Raw genomic sequence first — 20,207 nt, 5'->3', positions numbered from 1 at the left:
TCTGAATCAGATTTTTTAATCTCTATATTTAGGTTCCTCAGTGCAATAGGCTCAAGTAAACAGGGTGACAAGCACTTGCAGCTGCATTACCACTTCCATTGATGCTTTCTCTGCAGTCTGGGACGGTGCTGGCTGAACAGTTCTTCAAGTCACTGCCAGTGCATGTGGTATCAGTGAGACATCAAGAAGGGAGGAGTTATTCTTCGGTGTTCAATCCTTTTTTCTTTCGTTCTATAGGTTGATTGTTTTTGTTCTCTTTATACCGTCTCATTTTTCTTTACATTAGTCTTCATAGCTCTGTCTTTATTAAAAGCTCTGAAGAGATCTTCAGATTAAGAGCTCTGTATTAGTGAAAGATTTACTGGTTTTAGTCTCACATTAGCAAAAGTTTTCGGGCCCTGTTTTCTTTCATTCTCTAGACTTGCTGGAAATACTTAATAGAATGTCTGATTACAAACTTAGCACTTACAGGTCATTTCCCATCTTCAGGATGCTTTCCAAATTTTGGCGATAGTTTTGGTGGCTGAGTGTGCTAAATGGTACAGACAGAGCAAGGAGTAAAGAAGGGTTGAAGGGAGTACATGATCTCTGACATTTTTTTATTGCAGATTTGCTGATGAAGAAGCCAAGACAAGGGTAAACCTTCACTTTTTCTTAAGTCAGTGAGAGTTTTGCCTATTGAATTTCAAGGGGCCAGGATTTTGTTGTGGACTTTGAAAAGTATGTACTGATTTTGAGTACCTTAGCATGAGTCTTATTTTACCAGTTTCTCAAGGGTATTTATGTGCTGACCTCATAAAAGGTGCTTAGGTACCCAAATCCCTTTTAAGATACCTAAATTTCTATAGAAATCCACAATAAAATGGACATTTTTGTATCTTTGTGAGTACACTGAATTATCTAAAATGGCGGATATGTACTGATTGTATTTTCAAGGGAATATAAACAGTTTAGGTGTCTAACTGCCATTTTGCACAATTATTGTTGCCTAATTATTTTTTAAATCTGGACTATAAGGCCTTATTTTTCAAAACTGCTGATGGTTCCTGCTGATTTCTGTTGGAGATGTAGAAGTTCAGCACACATGAAAGGTAAATCAGTGTCTAGAAAGCTTTGTAGTTACTGATTGCCTTTTGAAAATGTGCGCATTTTTTCTTGCTGGGAGGCATGTAGCAAGTCACTGTAACACAGCTGGGAATAGAACTACCTCTGCCTTTGCAAGAATACAGCGGCTTCTTAAGTCAGTGCTTCATCTGACATGTAATTATTTTTTTGAGAAGACAGGGATCTAATTAAGGCTATTGGAGGAATTTTTTAATTGTATCTTTACAAATTAAAATGGTATTCAAAATCTAACTACGTGTTGGTATAGGGTACTAAAATTATCTTTTGTTACTTGTTCTATAGTTTGCTTAGCATTTTCTGTAGGAATGGCTGCCAGACTATATTCAGGTATGGTTGTTTGGGTATAGTATGAAATTAATATTCTGTGAGCGGTCATGCATCTAGAAGCATTCGTTTGCCCAAGAAAAGCCTGTGTATTTAGAAATCGTTCCTTATTAGATGAGCCGTTACTAAATACGCCTAAATGCAAAAAAAAAATGCTACAGTATGCTTTCTATTACATTCTGTCAGGAAGAAGAAATCAGAGTATGTGATATTCAGGAACAGCTAGAATTCATGAGAAGTTGGTGGAAGAACTGTTTCAGATCTTAGCCAATACTGCCACTTCAAATGCATAAGAAGTGCTTGAACTGAAATTCCCTGCTGCTATTATTCTGCACACTATTGAAATATAGTACAGTGGTGTACTTTGAATCTTTTTTTCATGAGTCACCTTGAGAGTCATCAATGTCACAGTCAACCTACAACTTTGTTCTCTGAGCTACTAGTGAGAATGGCAAGTAACATTTTGCTCATTTGTAACTCGTTGAAACTAGCAATGGGAAACATATTTGTTAGTAACCTTGCCAATGCAAAATTTTTCCATGAATTTTACTTAAGCTTCTTTTCCATCCTGACTTTAAATGGCAATGTGATTAGCCCTCTACCCCTTCCCTGGGAGACGAATTCACTTTTTAATGGGGTTCTCCATTTCTGATTTTCAGCCAGGTTATACTTTTTCCACTAATTTCACTTTAATATGGTTTGCCATTTTCCCTTGGGCCATCTTGTAAGTATGATGTCCATCTTCATGTTTGCACCCTGGAAAACATGTCTCAGTAGTCATCACATTTCCTACCACACTTGCTCACTGATTTGCCATACTGTGTATACCTAGCTGTCTGAACACATTTAAATTTTTTCGCTCACCGGCCTGTTCTGCCAGATTGGTGATTGTTTCCTGATGATTCCTGTACTCCCTGGAATTTACTGAGATCTTTCTAATGCTAAGGACACCCAGGACTGAATGTTGTATTTGAAGTGTACCGGTGCCCTCACACTGAAACTGTCGTATCTGAAAAGAAAGGGGAAAAAAATCATCTTTTCTTGTTGTCATCTCACACTGAATTTTTCATTTTATTTGCTGTTTGTGAGTCCATGCTGTTCCTGACTGTGGTATAGTGGCAGGGATGTTACAGGTATCCCAGTGAGGCTCCAGGAGTGAGAGTCTGACCTGCTCTCATGTTTCATGTTGTCCCTCGCACCACTGTAATTCTTGGGTCTTTTGGTCTGAGGAGGCAAACCCAGCTGGCCTTGCAGCTGGCCACGTAGCACCTCCTTTTGTGTCTCTAACCACAGAAAACGGTGTCATTTTGACCATGTTAGTGTAATGGGACAGCAGGATGAGCCAGCCCCTCGGGTTTGCAAGCAATCCTTGCAGCTTTGTGACATAGGATTCAGGAACAGCAATTGTCGTCTTGGATTAAAATTGTGCAGGATATGAGTCCATGGTGTGTCATAGTCTAGCAATTTTCAATGGTGCTGGACACCGCCTTACTGACTTGACCAGGAAGGAGACTGTGTGTACCTGTAAGCAACAGATAAATAACTGGCTGTAGGTATGCCAGTGGTCCTGAATTGCATGAATGCATTATATTGGCATGAATAAACTGGGTTGGGCAATTTCATAGGTAACATCTATTGAAAATCTTGCCCTATGGGATTTTGTTATGTTGAATGCATGCAAGAATATGCACTTGTAGTTTAGAGTATTCCTAAAAGCTATAGCTTGACGTTCAAATTCTATATTTGGAAGTTATATATTGAGTTTGTACTGATCTTAGTGGAGGCTGTATGTATGGAACTTACAGAAAAAAATAGTTTTAGTCCACAAATACAGTATTTCAGCTATACGAAGAAGTGTTGGGGACTTTGCTGTGAGGGGGGGAGGAGGGCGGGGCAGGGAGAAGGGAAAAATTTGAATTCTGTGAGATATCTCAAAGAACTGAAGAGAAGGAGTATTTACATTTGTTACTTTTTCCCTGCACAGCAGTGGCTGTCTCACACCTCATTAGATAAACAAGCAAAATGCCAACTAATTAATGAATGTGTAGAGTGGTCTAAGAAGGATGCCTAGGACTTCTCTCCTTTGCTGAACACAGCATGTAAAGGAAAGGAGCCATTCCACTTGTTAGGGACACAACGAAGTTAAACAGTGAATGTCTCCAAGGATTTATATGGGCTTTATTTTTAATGATGCTGGAATTATCTGCTAAAATGATCTGGTAAAACTTCCTATGACAAGGCACGCTCTTCTGTTGCTTGAATCACTGTAACTGTTCAGTTTGTAGTTTGCCTTGTGCTTCTGCCTTGGGATCATGGTTGTTCCCTTTTGTGTCCTTTTATTTTTGTTTTGAAAGATCACAATACGGAGGCTTCGTACAGGGGTTGGACAAAGGGTTTCTGTTCAATTTATCTGAATTGAAAACAGAGTTACTAGAATTACAGTCACAAGAGCCCAGAACAGCCTTCCAATAAGAACAAAGTGGGCCAAAACCCTCATGGCTTTAAGATAACTCTTTGCTGGCTCCAGAAAGAGCTTATCATGGTTGCTTCTAACAGTGATACTCAAAACAAAAAGAAAGAAGCTGAAGAGAGGAAAAACTTTCATCCTTAAAAAAAAAAAAAAAAAAGAAACTGTAGAAAACACGTAGTGGAAGAAGATGGGCCTAACCCTGGAAATAAGGTGCCCAAAGGCTATGATCATACATGCTGCTCTGGCTGCAGCTGAGCTGGGTCAAGAGGTTGCTCTTCTGCGTTTGTTTTGTGCTCTGTGTTCTGGGGAAGACTGAAATCAGATGAAGAGCTAATGGGGAGGATGGAGGGAGAATTCAAACCAGTGGGATCAGTGGAAAGAAGGAACAGCGCAGAAGAGAGGTTTAAAGAGTATCTGTGTTGAGGGGAGGGACCTGGACCTGGTCAGACAGGGTGACTGCAAGAAGAGGCAGCTTTTGTAGTTCTGGGTGAAATGGTCTGATTCCGGTAGTCTGATTATGGACAACCTGGCTTTGAACAGGTAGCCATATTTTGATGTAACCCTTTCTAGAATGGCACACAGCACACACTTTTTCCCCCCCCCAAGTGTCCTTGATTTGCTTATTTCATAAGGGCTATTTTTATTTTTAGGAGTGCCCTTGTGTTTGTTGGAGTGATTATTAATCTTAAAGACTTTGTTGCATTTACTAGAAGTTGCCGTGCCTTTTTCATTGGATGCTTTGCAAAAGGGAAATGGTTGAGCTGCAGTCTTCTGTATCCCCTTTATTTGAATAACATGCTAAATCAAGCAGGGCTTTATGAATAATGCTCACCATTTTATACAGATGCACTTTGGTTGCATGAAAGGACCAGTAGCAGCATTACTCTTAGTGACAAATGCAAACATGTAATAACTTTGACTCAGCGCCTCTATTCCTCCGGTTATGTCACAAAATGAAAGCAGTGCCATTTTTGACACGTTGACACTGCTCATCTCTCTCTGGAATAGTTCTAATGTGTCATCAGTAGATATGCCTGGGACTTTTCATATGTCATCACACATGCGCATTCTCCGACATCCAGAGGAAAAGGTTACTCAGAGTCACTTGTTATTCTTTTCTGTATAATGGCTGGTGCACCATGGGGAGTTTTGATGTATAGTGAAAGGAGCGTGTGCACCAATTTCAATTCTTTGCAAGCACCTGTCTCTATCTAGCAGCAAAAAATAGCTGTGACTGATGCTGGGTCATCAGTTACTGGATCACAAGGGATACAGAAACTCGTTGAACTAACGTGAACTAAGGAGATTTAAGGTGGCCTGTATATCTGCAAACAAATCGGTGAGATGCAGACACACATTCAAAACATTTTAAAGGATAAGCTTGTTTTATCAGGAATCTTGAAAATAGCATGGACGTGAAATGGTTCACAGTCCAGTTGTATAACAAGCTGCAAATACAAAAAAAAGAAAAGTGCTCACCAAAATTTGCACCTTTTGGAACACATCTTAAAATTTTTAGCGAAGTGATTAAGTACTTGTTTCTAGAAATACCAGGAGTGTGGTAGGGGCCAGAAGTCTTGTATTTTCTATGCAGCTTGCCTGTAATCTTCTTGTTAAGTATTAAAATATCCCTTGGACTTCAGTGGAATTTAATTCAAGTTCTAAATTCTGTAACAGAAAAGAAAATAAATTTTAATACAGTGAGATTATTTTTGCTGCCCTTGATTAACAGACACTTTTTCCATAGTTGTGCTAATATGTGCATGAAAACTTAGGTCCACTTCCTTTTAATTTTTGTCTCATTTGTAGAGACTTCTAATTCTTTTTTCCAGAAGATCATAAGGTTGTTTTTCAGTAATTGTTATTTTATTTAATGACATCAGTTTTTATTTCACTGCTTAAAAAAAAAGCAGAAGTCCTCTGCTCCAATAGTTATTTCACTGTGTGAAAGAGCAAAAACCCTGTATATTTATTTGTATTTTAAAAAGCCTTATGCAAACTTTTATTTTCAAACGATGTCATGTGATGTGCTATCGTTCTTATTTCTAATTTGCATGATTCTAACTACTGTTCATCCATCTGTCTGTTTGGAGATGCACATCCCTTTGTGGTTAGTGTTTTACGCAACTGGAACTTTTTTCAGTTCCATTTATGTTTTTGTCACATTACTGGGGCTGTATTGTAAAGGTATCATGAATGAATGGAATGCAGTACTTGCTGATTTGTATTGGCTACGAGTATTTACTTCACTCCTTAATGTGATTTGCAATACAATAAAATGTGTGTTACATTATTATAAATGTACATTTATAAATACATTTTAAAAGTCTCCATATATTTTACTAAAGACATTCTGAGTGCTAGCAATAGTTGATTACAAAATTTACCTGGTAGTAAAATTCAGAGTGCTGCCACAGTTTTATGTGTATTTCTGAATATGACCTTCAGTGGAGCACTTCCTCAGCTGATGTGTGTTGGGTGGGATGGAATCTTCCAAAAACTCCAGAGTGGAAGAGCAATATTATTTCGCCCGTAGTGTAATTACATTGTTTTTTAAGAGCTCCATTGAAAGGGAATGAAGTGTTTCATAGCACAGTAGTCATACGTACCAAGTGGTGAAGTATCTTGCTAATTCACTTGTTCATAAATTGTCAAAAACCCTAACATTTATTATTCACTCATGGTTGTGGCGGTTGAACACCAAAAGGAAAGTTTCTTTGTCCTAGCTGTAAGTAACACAGTAGTAATTTTTGCTTATTGTTCAATTGCTTTTATAGTGATTTTGTTTGTTCTGTCTTCAACATAGAATGAAATGGTTGTCTCCAGGCTGTGACTTTAGAAGGCTTGTCTTTGGCAGTGTCCATTAAGCAGAAGAGATCTTTTTGCCATAGAGAATTGCTGCTTATGGCTGCTGGGTACCTTCTGCTGTTAATTGTGTTCTTGTTATCTTTGTACAAATTGGAAGAAAGTCTTGACATGGAAGCCTTTTGCAGTGTTTTTAACTATTGGTTTTGAATTGTAATTCTCTTCAGAGAATTTCCTAATTCAAATAATGTCAACTACAAAATAAAGAAAAAGATGAATGGATTTTTTTTTCTTGTTAAGTATTCCAGATTTTTTGTGTAAATAGGCTACCTAGTTTTTCAGCTGGCCAATACCTAAAAGCCTTCATCTCCTACCAATTCTCAAGGCACTTGTTCAAAGGTCAGATATTTCGGGAATGCAATTTGAAAGTTTCATTTGGATGGAATCCCACAGTACATCTTCTGAAAATCGTGATTTCCACCCTGTATTTGTGACATGATTTATTACCAAGCTGTTAGGTTTCAAACTGTATCATCTCAGACCAGTTATTAGAAAAGAGAGTGGCCTATGTTCATGGTGGAATCCTTTTGAAACCAATTTTCTTTCATTTGAGGAAAAAGCCTGGTCAGAAGTAAAATAGTATGAAGAGTCTGGCTTCAGAATCAAATTGTGGTCTTGTTGAAGTAGAAGAGGAGGCTAAAGGCTGTGAAAGTAATAGGAATCGACTGAAGAATTTGGAAGCATTTTCGAAGATAAGGAAACAAAGGAGTGAAGATGGGAGTGGGAGTATTTTCTTAATTAGTGGACATTCGTGAAATGTTCTACTGTGGCATGTTATGTGTAGATACTGAAGGTGAGTAGTAATTTTGAGAGTTGATAGCTAGAAATTGGTAAAAGAATACAATTTCAGTTGCACCTCTTCAGCTGGACGTTATTCTTATTCCTTCTTACTGCCTCACCCAGAAGAGAGTAAAAACATCAGGTTGACATGCTTTCAGAAATGTTATACAGGTCATTAAAAAGGCTGTTTGGCCCAAAGCTTTCACCAGTATAATTTTATTTTTCTTATGAAGGTTTCACTGATCTATTCTTCAGCTCACCAGCTTGTTCAGAAGTTAATCCTGGCATATAATCAGTACCACAGTGGCATTTAATCTTGTGTATTTGTCCATAGCTTACTTTGCTGAGTCTTAGTATTTTTCTTCAGGTATAAAATTTTGTGCATCCTGTTAACTTACTGCATTACTTCATTGATGAGCTAGATCTGGGATTTTGGATATCATAAACAAAAAATAATCTCTTCTGAATTCTGTAGTTCCAGATGTATTAAGAAAATCCTATTTTCTCTTTTCTTATATCTTGTTACAGGTTAGTGTTAGACTACTGTAAGATTCCACATGACAAAAAGTCTTGTTTCCTTTCTTCAGCAAGTTTGCAAGCTGCAACATTAGCACATGGAGCTCTGGCTCTTGTAGAGACAGCTAAAACTGGGCTAGAAACTAGATCACAATTTCCACACTTAATAAGGCAGTAAGTCAGCTGTTGCTATGGGACAGAGCTGGTTGAATTGTCATAACTGCTCCATAGGCATAAATCTTAGACTTGCGCCAGATGCTTCATGCTGTTCGTGCTGTGCAAAACAGCTGGAAATTCAGCTTAAAGGATTTCTTTCCTAGAGAGAAACTACAGGTGGCATACAGTTGAGATAACGTGAATTTGATGGGAAGATACACTCCAGTCATACACTCCAGCTCCAGCGTCACTGTTGTGGCTTCAGGATGCATGCCTGATTCTGGGCTTTGTACTGTGATAGGTAAAAATTGCAGTTCAAGGCATGGGAAACAGTCTTACAAATTGATGTAAAGAGGTGAAGCTGGTTCTTTTCCTTTTTATGAAGGTGCTTTGTCACAGTAACTTTTGCTTTGCTGCCTTTTTTCAGTTTTCATGGATTTTTTTTCTTTGTCCTGCAGGTTCAATTTTGGGGTAATATTTTGCCTGGTAGTATAATGAGTTTGGGCTCAGGACTCCTTTTTAACGAGCTTTGAGAAATTATAGTAATGTCAAATGCAGGTGAATCTGCTTGTTCTGTATCAAACTGGGACAGATTAATCTGAAAAACAGCAATTACGTGGTGGATCCCCATCTAGCTGATGAATTAGTTCCAAAATGCAGACGGACCTCTGCAGGATAATCTTCCTGAAGAAGGAAGAGATACAGTTAAAACACATTGGAAAATGCTTTCAAGGAGGCCCCTGTGAGTAGAATTCTTACTAAGCTAAAGCTGTGGATCTACATGTTAATATTATTTCAAGCAATAAGAAGTTTACATTAAAACCTCAAGCAGTGAAACATAACAGCTCTCACTAATTTCTCATATGGTGCTTTACTGTTTGTTAAAAACCAAAAATTTTACTGGGCCATTTCTAGTATGAAGCTTATTCTGAGCTTAAGGGTAGAGAAATCTATGTACTGTAGGATGCCTTCTGCCGAGGGTCTAGGCTGAATAAAACAGAAATAACACCATCATTGAGGCTTTGTTTACACCCAAGAGTTTAACTATGTTCGTGTAGCTAAAGTAATATAACTGAACGAGCAAGGATGATGGTTGGCTGGTTAGAATGTGTTTATGGGAATGGAAATAAATTATAGTGCTATAAGCTGTATTTATAGCAATGTAACTGCAATAGGGTTGTAGAGGGGAACAGCATTGCCAGAAGAAAAAATCATATCCCTCACTGGAATAATCATGTTGTACTTCTATGTGGTGGCCAAGCCTAAATTAATTCCAGTTGCATTTCTGAGTACTTAAATGAGAAAGCTGCTTCAGTAAAGGCTTTCTTTGGCTCTGAGAGGATTTAACACTGAGAGGTGTTGAACATCTGCATCTTCACTGAAGCCTGTGCTGTTTAAGGTGCCGTAAGCCATCACAGTCCCGTGTTTCTGTCTTGGCTCTAAATCTCATGGAAGACAACAGGAAAATGCTTAGGTGGCTGCAGGACAGGAGCCTCTTAAGAGACCTTTGTTAGCCTGATATATCTTGTTTTCTAACAAATCAGGTGCACAGTTAGTAGGAAGCAGTTTATCCTGAGTGCAGAAAAATGTACCAAAGTGTGATGCGATGTGACAATCACAGGGGTGAGCTGGGACACAAAACCAAGTTTTGTTCTGTTCCTTTCTCCTCTCTGATAATATTCATCTTAGTAGCGAGACCGTTGCTGGATTCAGTGGGCTCTGGGTCAGACCCTGAATTTGCTTACAGTCATTACAGGATCTGGCTTGAGACTATTTCTAACCTGCATCTTCATGAACATTTTCATTTTAGTTCCATCTCACAAGACCTACAGTGTATTTTTTTCTTACTAGTTTCCATTTAATGTCACCACAGCTGCTGCTGCCATAGATACCAGATGATGAGGAAGAAGGAAGAGAAACATGCTTTCATAGGGTTTCTGCACATACATGCATAGAGTAATTACGTGGGGCAATGACTTGTGCAGACTACCTGGTCCACCTCCCACTCAAAGCAGAAGTTAACTTTGAAGTCAAGTCCAGCTTCAAAGTTAGATTTGGTTGCTGAGGGCCTTATCCAGTTGAGTTTTGAATATCTGCACTGATGGAAATTCTGTAACTTCTTCAGCCCCTGTTCTTGTTCTCAATATAAAGAACTTTTTTTTATACGTATGTGGAATTTCCCTGCTTTGCTGCAGTTTTTAAGTTGGATTGAGATTTTTTTTAAATTAGAATATGGAGTGAGTTCTAGAAAGATTTTTCTTTTCTTGAAATAAAAGTCCACACTTGAATATAACCCTATATAACAATAGTCAAACAAACCCATACACTGCGATTCTGGAGGCAGCAAGGAAGCGTGCGAGCAGCCAGTCTAAATGAGCAAGACTGAAGTACCTCTTTTGGTAGTAGAAGAAGTCATGGTTACAAACACAACATCTAGAAGATGGGTTTTGATAAGAACAGGCCCTTAGTTAACTTCCCAGGGTTTTTTTTGGTTTGGGGTTTTTGTGTTGGGGTTTTTTGGGGGGGGGGTTTCTTGGTTTTTTTGCACCACAGGGCAAAATTCCCCACACATGACTGCACTGAGATATAACATTTCCTTATTTTGGAATATGTCCTTAAAAATAGTGAAAAATAGTGATATTTTATGCCATGGGGGATTAATTAGATTTAAATACCCCAGTCTTTAGGGAAAATGCTCCAAGATGAGGGGATACAGATGCTGCCTATTCCAAATGTCTGAAAAATAATTAAAAGAGAAGAATCACCAAATGTTGAGTTTACACAGTGATGGGATTTAATTCTGGCTTGACTGAGGCTATCAAGAGTTGTGTGGCTAAATCTCTTGTCAGCTGTAATAAACACTCTTTCTGCTTCAATTTATGTGAACATTTGCAGCTGTTGAAGAAACAGACATCTTTGCCTCTTAGTCAAACAATACATAAAATGAATTATGCTAGAATAGATGATGTGCAAAAACAGGTGACAGAGCTGTGCGGTAATCGATTGACGTACAGAAGAAAGTGTGAGGGACCTACTTTTTCATATTGATTACCTCCTACAGTCATTGGATTGTGAAAGTGGAGCTCATTTAATGGAAGTCCTTGAGAGAGAAAAAGAAAAAAATCATACATGGATTTATTTTATAGTCTACTTGGAAGCTGTGTTCATGTAATTTAGAAAGATCCACTGAATCCCTTTCAGCAATGTACAATACATACCAAAATTTAAGAGGACTGTGCCATCCTGCCTTTGTCTGTCTGCTTAACTCACTACAGACACGAACACACGCCATGTATTATTTAAATATGTAAGTTGACACATACAATTTATAGGATTTAGAAGTGGAAAGGACATGAATTATACAACAGAAAGCTTTCAGCATGCTGCAGAATTGAATGTTTCTAATGCAAAATGAAGACACACTTTAACCTTAAAAAAAATCAAAAGGACGTGGTGGGTAGTTAGATAACCGATCAGACCATCATGCCCATTTGTCCTGCTATCAGCAGTGAATTTAGTGAAGATCTCACTGGGTGGTGGTGAAAGCACATGTGGGCTGAGCTGGAGGACCAGGATGATGTGTTTGTATGACTGTTTTCTGATGAAACAGATTCAGGTAATCCGTGTAGTGAAGCTACCCTTTAGTGTGACGATGGCTCTTTCAAATTTGATTTGAACTCAGCTTGACAAAGAGGTACAGGTATCAAATAAAATTGCCACAACTGTTATAAATATGGGGTTTTGATGAGAGGAAGGAGCCCAAGCCATCCAGAGCCTTTCCTGAGACTAACAGGAATGTACAGAAGTGCCCCAGCCAGCAAGAAAGGCTTCCTACTGAGTCTTGAGTCAACCCCAGAAACCAGATGCAGGGAAAACTGGGCTTTTCTAGTTCTGGTGTTCAAAGAGCAACTTTTTTTTTTTTTAAGCATAAGTACAGATATTGTGAAATGTTACTCTAAAATGAATATAATGCAGTCTTGATATTCTTTTTAAGAAGGTTGAAATCAGGATGTGCCAATTTAGCAAAGTAAGCTTTCAGAATGTGCATGATGCTTTTTTTTTTCAGCTGAGCACTTCAAAAGCCATCAAAATAGCTGTTACCTTCTGTCCTGGAAACCAGCAGGAACCTATAAATAAACGTAAAATAATACAGGAGCAGGAAAAAAATGTTCTGCCATCAGTTAATGTTGTTGTTATTAATTCTGTTGGTGTTTTTTTTTTTTTTACAGTGTATCCTATTCAGTGCATGTCTCTGAGGATTACCCAGGTACAGTGCAACATTCTTGTCCGTGACACATGTATGCATGTTACTGCAATTTGCCATATTCAGATGAGAATATCTGAAAGGGTGTTGATGTCTTCCAGGTGCACCCTTGTGCTAATCATGTTCCATTAGTTAGATTATTTTCACAGTCATTTCTCCTTTTCAGGCATCATTTATCAGCTGGGTCAGGGTGAGAAAACCTGGTTCACAAGTTTACAGAGACCGGAGCTCTGTGTCTGTACGGAGACCGATGCTTTCTGTGTCTGCAGCCAACAGTGATAGGAGTGAGAAAGTGCCCAACTCCTCTTTGGCATGGTAGATAAAGCTTGATCTTTCAAGAGGCTGAGCAGTCTGGCGCAGGGCCAGCAAAGCACTTCTGTGTTAGACCTTAATGAGACTACTCACGTTCTTCAAGTTAAGCCTGTGGACTGCACGTTGGTGCTTCTCAGTGTCAGTTGGAGCCAAGGGTTTGTGTATGGGTATGTCTTTGGTAATGTAAGCTTGCAAAGCTGTTCCCAGCTGCTCAGTCCTGCCTCCATTTCGTACTCTTGGCAAAACCATTTGTGTAACTGTGCGGCCAATCTAGACAAGGGGAATTACTCATATGAAAGAGAACCAGGCAAGAGTGAAAGCTCATTTTCAGCTAGCTTATTTCCCTGATTTCCTTCACAAAGAGACTGCACAGATGCTTCAAGTGGCACAGAGGTCAGCAGAAGCAGGAGAGGGAAACAGGGATGAGGACAGGCAGGTGCTGTGCAAGTAAAGGTACATGATAGTACTGCTGGATTGCACCACATTATGTATTTTGCACCTGGGATTATTTAATAGTGTATGTACCATGAATGATAAGAAACCCTCTGGCCTTTTTTGATCTTTATCCATAACATCTCCGTAATATTTCTAGAAGAAATATTTCGTTTCTTTTAGAATCTCTAAAGAAGTGAGGCTTTGATCTTCACTGATAAGCAGCAGACATATGTCTGTTCAAAACACCAGTGTTTGAAGCAAATGCAGAGAGAAATCAGCATCAGCAGTGATGCTAAATACAATTGATTATGTGAAAGAATGCTAATAACCTTTATGAGAGAGATTTTTTTTACCAGTTAAAAGCTGGAGAGAAAACTGCTACTAATAATAATCTATTCAAGGTGTAGTAAGGGGAGAAACTGAGGTTCGTAAAATACACAGTCATACCAGTGATAAATTGATTTACTGATTACTCCATTGACCTGACAATGAACGGAGGGATAAATAGTTGAAAAAAATCTTCATCATATGTTATTAACAGTTTGTTTTATTAAACATCACAAAACTTGTTCTGTGGGAACCCCTAACTAAATGGCAAGCTGGAGCACTGAACCAGCAGTTACTCCCACAGCATGTGAGGTGTCATCTCCTGGCAATCTGTTCTGACAGACCTCAAACTCGCCCTTATGAATGCTCCTTGGCAGCATGCCCTGATGGCCTACAAACCTGAGTGACTTTGGTGGCTCTAAAACCTAATAAATATTCTCTACCATCATCCCCTGTATTTTAAAGCCAGATAGAATTTGAACATTTTACACTGTAGCTAAGTGGGGGAGCAGGGGGTAAACCAGCTGCACATGTATACTGATTAAAATCTAACCCTTCAAAGCTTTCAAAGACCTGATTTAATTCACATCTCAAGCTTTTGCAGTATGTATGTTTTCTTTGTGATGATGAGGTGTTCACTGTGTTAGGAATCATAATGACTCTTTGCCATTTTACAGCTTTGATCCTAAAAATACTTGTTTTGACTTGGTGAGCCAGATTCTTTGTCACCTCCCTTTGTCCTAAATCTCTAACTTAACATTATTGCTGACTGTGGCTCTTTTCTTTGGTATGTATTTTAAGGGATGTTTCAGGGACATGTCAGAGTGCATGGTGTCAAGTCTGGGAAGCTCTGTGCTGATGCCCTCCTCAACTGGAAGGTGATCTTCAAGTATTGCTGCTAGTTGATAGAGTTCAAAGCAGCACATACTCATCAAATTAAATTTCTCACAGGATAAATCTTTACAGATCAAAGCTTAAGTCCATTAGTGTGTAGCTATACCAAAGTTGTATTCTCTGGAGACTAAGAGTGTGTAATACACAGTGGATCAAATTTGGAAATCCGGGAGAAGGCTTGTTGGTCATCAGATAAATTGCTAATGCATGCAATAAATACATGAAAATAGAAGAGATTAAGTTACTATACAAATGATGTTCATTCAGCCAAAAGTGATACCACCAGAAGTAATTTTAGATACTATAAGAAGAGCTTTGGGTAGTGCGCATACTCTAGCTGCCCGCATTGCTGTTACGTATACAGCATCACCTCTTTGGCACTGATAACAGTGTGTAGCTATTGCTGAATTGCTTCATAATACATCAAAAGATTACAAACAGCTGAGCATTAAATCACACCTATGAGAACCATAATATGACATGACAACTTCCAATAATGGAACGTGTTTGAAAGTTTCATAATTATGCATGAAAGCTAAAAATATGCTCACAAAGGCACACTGAAGAACTTAATAGGAAAAGCGTTGAGACAGTGAAATTGTGAAAATATCACTGCAAATTTTAGAGGCAGGTATATCAGTTCCAGCAAGGTAGCTCTGTAACCATTTTCTCATAACACTGACACAACTGGGGAAAATAATGCTCCTAAGGAGCAGTTATAGAATATAACATCAATGAGTAGACTAAAGTCCCATTAATATGAGTGGATCATGACTCCCATGAGAACCATTACAGTAACAAGCATTTTGCTAATGAATATATGTTTGGAGTGATACATGTTGGCTGCTGTAAACTTGTAGAACTGCTGTAGTCTTTTATCCCAGTGATTTGTGCATTACACATGTGTAAACAGAAACATCCTTTTCTTAGACCTCATTAGATTGCAGCAGAGAGGGAGAGAACCAGTTTGGCAGCAAGTGGTTTGCTGCATCCCTCTGCTAGGTCCAGGCACTAGGTCCTCTGCTAGAAGAGGAGAGGTGTTCCTGGGTGTAGTGTGTTAGAAACTGGATGTTGAATGAAAGCAATCCAAAACCAGTATCTTAATTTCAAGTTTCATTAGACTGATGGAAGGAAAGAAAAAAACCCTAATGGCTGCCAAATGGAAAAGGAAAACAAAACCTTGGCAGTGAAAATCATATTATGCAGCTGCCAAGAAAGAATGACAATGAACATAAAAATATAATTAAAATCTGTAAAACCTGTAATTGAGCAGTCCTTTTTTCCATATATGTATATCTTGGTAATTGTCTATTCTACACAGCACATGCTGTTGTTTTTCATACTTTTTCATATAGCAATAAGTTCTAGCGCACGGGTTTCCTTTCTCCCATCCATATATAGGGTGTTAGGTCTATTTAGAGCCAAATGGTGGCCTCTGTTATTGCGGCTCATTAGACTCTATAGCACTAAGTTTCACTCCCAAATGTGGGAAAGGAATGGGCCTGTGTCCTATATGCCCAGAGCCATCCGGCATGGTGAGGCTGACAGCAAAATGGTGACAGCTAGGTGCTGCGTGCAAATAGAGGCAAGGCAGGGGTTCATAGAGAGGGTGAGGTGCGTCTGTCCTGGAGGCGTAGTTCACAGCCTGTCCTGCCAAGAGGCAAAAACGGGAGAAGGAGTGAACGCTGGCAGATGGCTGAAGGGACCCCTTTGTATTCGCATGATGCTGTGGCTCTGAAACACATCCCTGTCCCAAGCGCATAGCCAAGCAGACACAAACTGAGCTGATGGAGCAGGTGGCTGTGCCCACTGGAGAGCAGTGCTCAGGGAAAAGTGGTGTTAGCCTCCTGTGGCAATTGCCTGCACACAATATATGTTTGCTGGGCTGAGTGAAGATCATTCAGATTAGCTTGAGGGACAGCACGGAACTGGAAGTAGGCGAAGGTGTGGGATAGTGTCAGACTCAGTAGATGTGTGTGAATGTGGCAGAAAGGGTGTTTCACAGGCAGCGAGTGGGCTGGGAAAGCCCCACGTGCCTGTCCGTGTGCAGCAGTGCAGCTGCTAGTCTGCAAAGGCAGCGTGGCACACCTGGGCGAGAAAGGGGCAGCAGTGCCGGGGCTTCGTCTTGATACAGGCTGCTGAGAACCTCTGTAATACAAACGGTAATGTTACTGAATTTACTGCTCAATTAATGTTAACATCTTTAACATTTCACTGGAAGCGCTGTGGTCAAAGGCTTTGAGATTGCAGCAGTACACTTAAAATTACACGTGAGTTCACGCACTTTGCTGCTGTGGGACCGGAGTGTTTGGAATTACGATAAATCAAGTCCTTGTTCAATTCTCTTGTCTCTTTATCTGTGATTATCTCAATTGTCAGCCTTTCTGCTCTAGAGCATAAGTTTCAATTCAGCCCAGATCAGTAGAAAACAAAATACTATTACTTTCCTAGGCAGTTCAGCAATTCATGCAAAATTAGCTTCTGCAGATAGTACATAAAAACTTGCTGTTCCTTGTTTGTTGTTACTAAACATTTGGTTGGAAAACAAAAAAGGAACGAAACCAAAAAACCAACACACACACACCCCTCAACCTAATCCCTACATTTTGTAAGAAAATTTGGGATAGACTTGCCATATTCATATCCGTATCCATACCTAACATTTTTGTTAAGTGGGAGGAATTCATTTTTTTTCCTGAAGCAGGCACAAGTTATCCACTGATTAGAAGATACTTCAAACAACGTTTATGTGACTAGGCAAAATGAGGCATGGGTATTTTCCATATTAGGCTGTTAACACCCAGCTCTGAATGCAGCTGTTACTCTGCACAGCAGATCTAGCTTGAGTTTTAGTGTCAGGCACAGCAAAAAGCGTGGAACAAGTCTTAATTTTGGGAAAGGTTGGCTCAAACCCCCATAAGCCTTGTGGGACAGTTCAGAGCAGTGCTTGGTGTGATTCATGAAAGCGTGACATCAGACTCCATGGGATTGCTTGTATAAAATTTGGGTCCGAATCTTCCATCCTTTTGGTATTTTTGTTTTCGTTAGCAATCTCAAGAGAAAAAAAAAACACACCAGGAAGGTGATAGCGCTCAGCTTCCCTGACCATTTGAGGAATGGTTCCTTATGGTACAGGGGTGGGACAGGCAACATGGGAAGGGGCTGGCAGAGCACAACTGGACTTCACCATGCAAGGTGTTTTTCTTTCATAGATAACACTTATGTTTCCAGTTCTGATAACGATGAAGATGTGTTAGTTACAACAGAGCCAATTCCAGTAATTTTCCACCAAATCGCTACAGGTAATCTTATGTCCCAAGTGTTTTATCAAGTTCATATTTTGTGACGAAAGACAAGATGTTGCCTGTACTTAGAGGGAGATATATTAATGTGTGCAGCTATACAGTTTGCTATTTTCTCACAGTCTTGCTATAGTAAATTGTCCTACATTTCAGAATAGAAGAAATTATATTTCTTTTGGGGATCACCACGATTGTGTAGGCAGAATGTATTTTATTCTTTTAATGTCTTGCGGTCTGTCCTAAAGCAGTTCTTGAATACAGTTAGAGGTGCTTAATACTTCCCAATTATAAGTTTTCATGCTCACTTGCTTAAAACTTCACTAAATCTTCACCATTGGGGATGAAACAGTCTGTAAGTACCATTGCCACTGGTGAATTATATCAGGAAATTTCAAACAAAATGGTTCAATTGTTTCACTAAATTAGACTATAGAAAAGAAATACATTTTTTTCCCAGTGATTTTGGGAACATTTAATTTGAAATTATTTCCATACTTTCAAAAATTATTTGATACATGATAGGGTATGCTTTTCAGCCATATAGGCCCATTTATACAATATATAATCAAGATTTGTGCATACTCCATAGAGACTTTTTAGATTTTAGCAGACAAATTCCCTGATGATTTCAGGCTGCAGGAGAAACTGCACAGAGCACTCTTAATTCTGGCAGTTCTTCAGATAGGAACACTTGACTTTGCAGTCTTTTTATTATTACAATGCTTTAGGGCTTTTTTTGTGTAACACAAAATTACTTTGAATTCCACTGGAAAACCAATATGATCTCCAGTCTCTGATCTCATTTATACTGATGTAAATCAAGAAAAATTTTACTGAAGCTGGTGCAGTGGCACCTAAACAAAAACTGGCCATTATAGTCAGAAGTTTTAAGATAAATTTTACTTGCAAATATTTATGTAATTTAAAAAGAAATGAAACGTGTCATTTAGAATAGAATAAAAATCTATTTTTTATATAGAAGGTGATCTGATTTAATTTTGCTGAGGAGTTTTGATTTTTCATTCTTTTATAAAGTATACAAAATCAATGAATGACGCTAAATTGTAAATCGCAGATTGGGAAAAACTCCTAGATGGACCAGCTGAGTTTCATTTCATAGTTAAAAATACCAGTCTTCTACGATGTATGGACTTCTGAATTTTAGACTGTTGTAAACTCTTTGACGCTTTTCATATCTGTAACTTTTTGTTCCTTGTTTGCTCTACTACTGCAACTAAGTATTTCAAGTCCACATATGCAAAATTACTTCACGTTTTTCACAGTTGTTCCCTATTTTCCCTTTTCTTTTAAGAATTAAGAAAAACCAGCGATGTCAACTATTGCTTATCCATAAAATCAAAATTACAGAGGGAGAATGGAGAGGTATGTATTTCTTGTATGCATATTTTAACAGAAGTTATTTTAAGAAACAACAGAAAATAATAAAATATGAATATTTACTATAGATTTCCTATCAAATGTGTGCTTAGGAGAACTGTACACGTTTACACATGTTAGAAGATGAGCATAGTTCTCTGGGTTTCATATGTGGACTAACCAGTGAACCACTTAGTTGGGATAGGGATGCTCCTATCCTAGGAAATACGGTTTTGACATTTATTTCATTTTTTGTTCCAACAGTGGTGTAGACCCTGTCTTCCCTAAAAATACAGCTCTCCTGGAGAAGTAGATCATGATGCCATTACCTTTTAACCTACTCTTGAACATAGGACCACATCCCATTTATTAGCTTACTGCTTCTCTGTGCGGCCTACAGCAGCGCCACTGGAGGTTCTAGACCTCTACGTGACTCTATTCACCATTAGTGTGTGGAGTGTTAAGGCCTTCTAGTCACAGTTGTATTTGTGCTGTACCTCTGGCATGGGTCCCTGACCAGTCTCACTGAGATGTTAAGAAAGAAGAGGCACTAACGTGAAGTCTACAGGGCTTGACAGTGTTATGGGCTCAAAGAAAGTACCACATAGGCTCCTACCCCTAGCAAGAAATCAAGCATTGTATCAAGTATTCAGGTGCGTGACTTAAACACTTCCTTTGGTAAGGGTGATTGCTGAGGTTCTTGACAACTGCTTTTTAGGCTCTGATCTGTATTTGATCCTGGGAAGGTGAGATAAGCATGCCCAGATATGCTAATGTGTATGGTTGGGTTTTTAGTAGTTTCGATGTAAAAAGCCGCACTGGAAATACTTTGCTTCTACTGCCTCATCATTGTATTCAGTGCTCGGTAAACGTGCAGGAAGAATTTAGCCATTTAATTAAAAGCCTGAGATATAGTCAGCTTCTATGGGGCAGAATCTGAGTTTTTATTTTGTTTTTAGTTGAATGAGGTACTTAAATATGAAAGTACCTTTTAAAAAAAGTCTCTAACACTGACCATTTATGTTGGCTAGACAGTTAGAGGTTTGATTAGGACAGGATG

General features: G+C 38.8%; 1 protein-coding gene across 2 annotated transcripts in view; it reads left to right on the top strand.

The window, feature by feature from the left end:
• Positions 1 to 20,207, top strand: part of PARP8 (poly(ADP-ribose) polymerase family member 8) — a 119,352-nt gene that overhangs the window by 41,865 nt on the left and 57,280 nt on the right. The window contains exons 3-5 of one of the 2 annotated variants that reach the window (XM_052775733.1): positions 12,466 to 12,503; positions 17,681 to 17,770; positions 19,083 to 19,153. In XM_052775733.1, the coding sequence (XP_052631693.1) occupies positions 12,466 to 12,503; positions 17,681 to 17,770; positions 19,083 to 19,153 (199 nt within the window). The remainder of the gene's footprint in view (positions 1 to 12,465; positions 12,504 to 17,680; positions 17,771 to 19,082; positions 19,154 to 20,207) is intronic. The other variant, XM_052775732.1, reaches the window with a different exon arrangement.

This window comes from Harpia harpyja, chromosome Z, assembly GCF_026419915.1.
Source record: "Harpia harpyja isolate bHarHar1 chromosome Z, bHarHar1 primary haplotype, whole genome shotgun sequence".
Classification (NCBI taxonomy): Eukaryota; Metazoa; Chordata; class Aves; order Accipitriformes; family Accipitridae; genus Harpia; species Harpia harpyja.
Note: the sequence above shows the minus strand (reverse complement) of the source record. Positions and strands in the feature narration are given on the sequence as shown.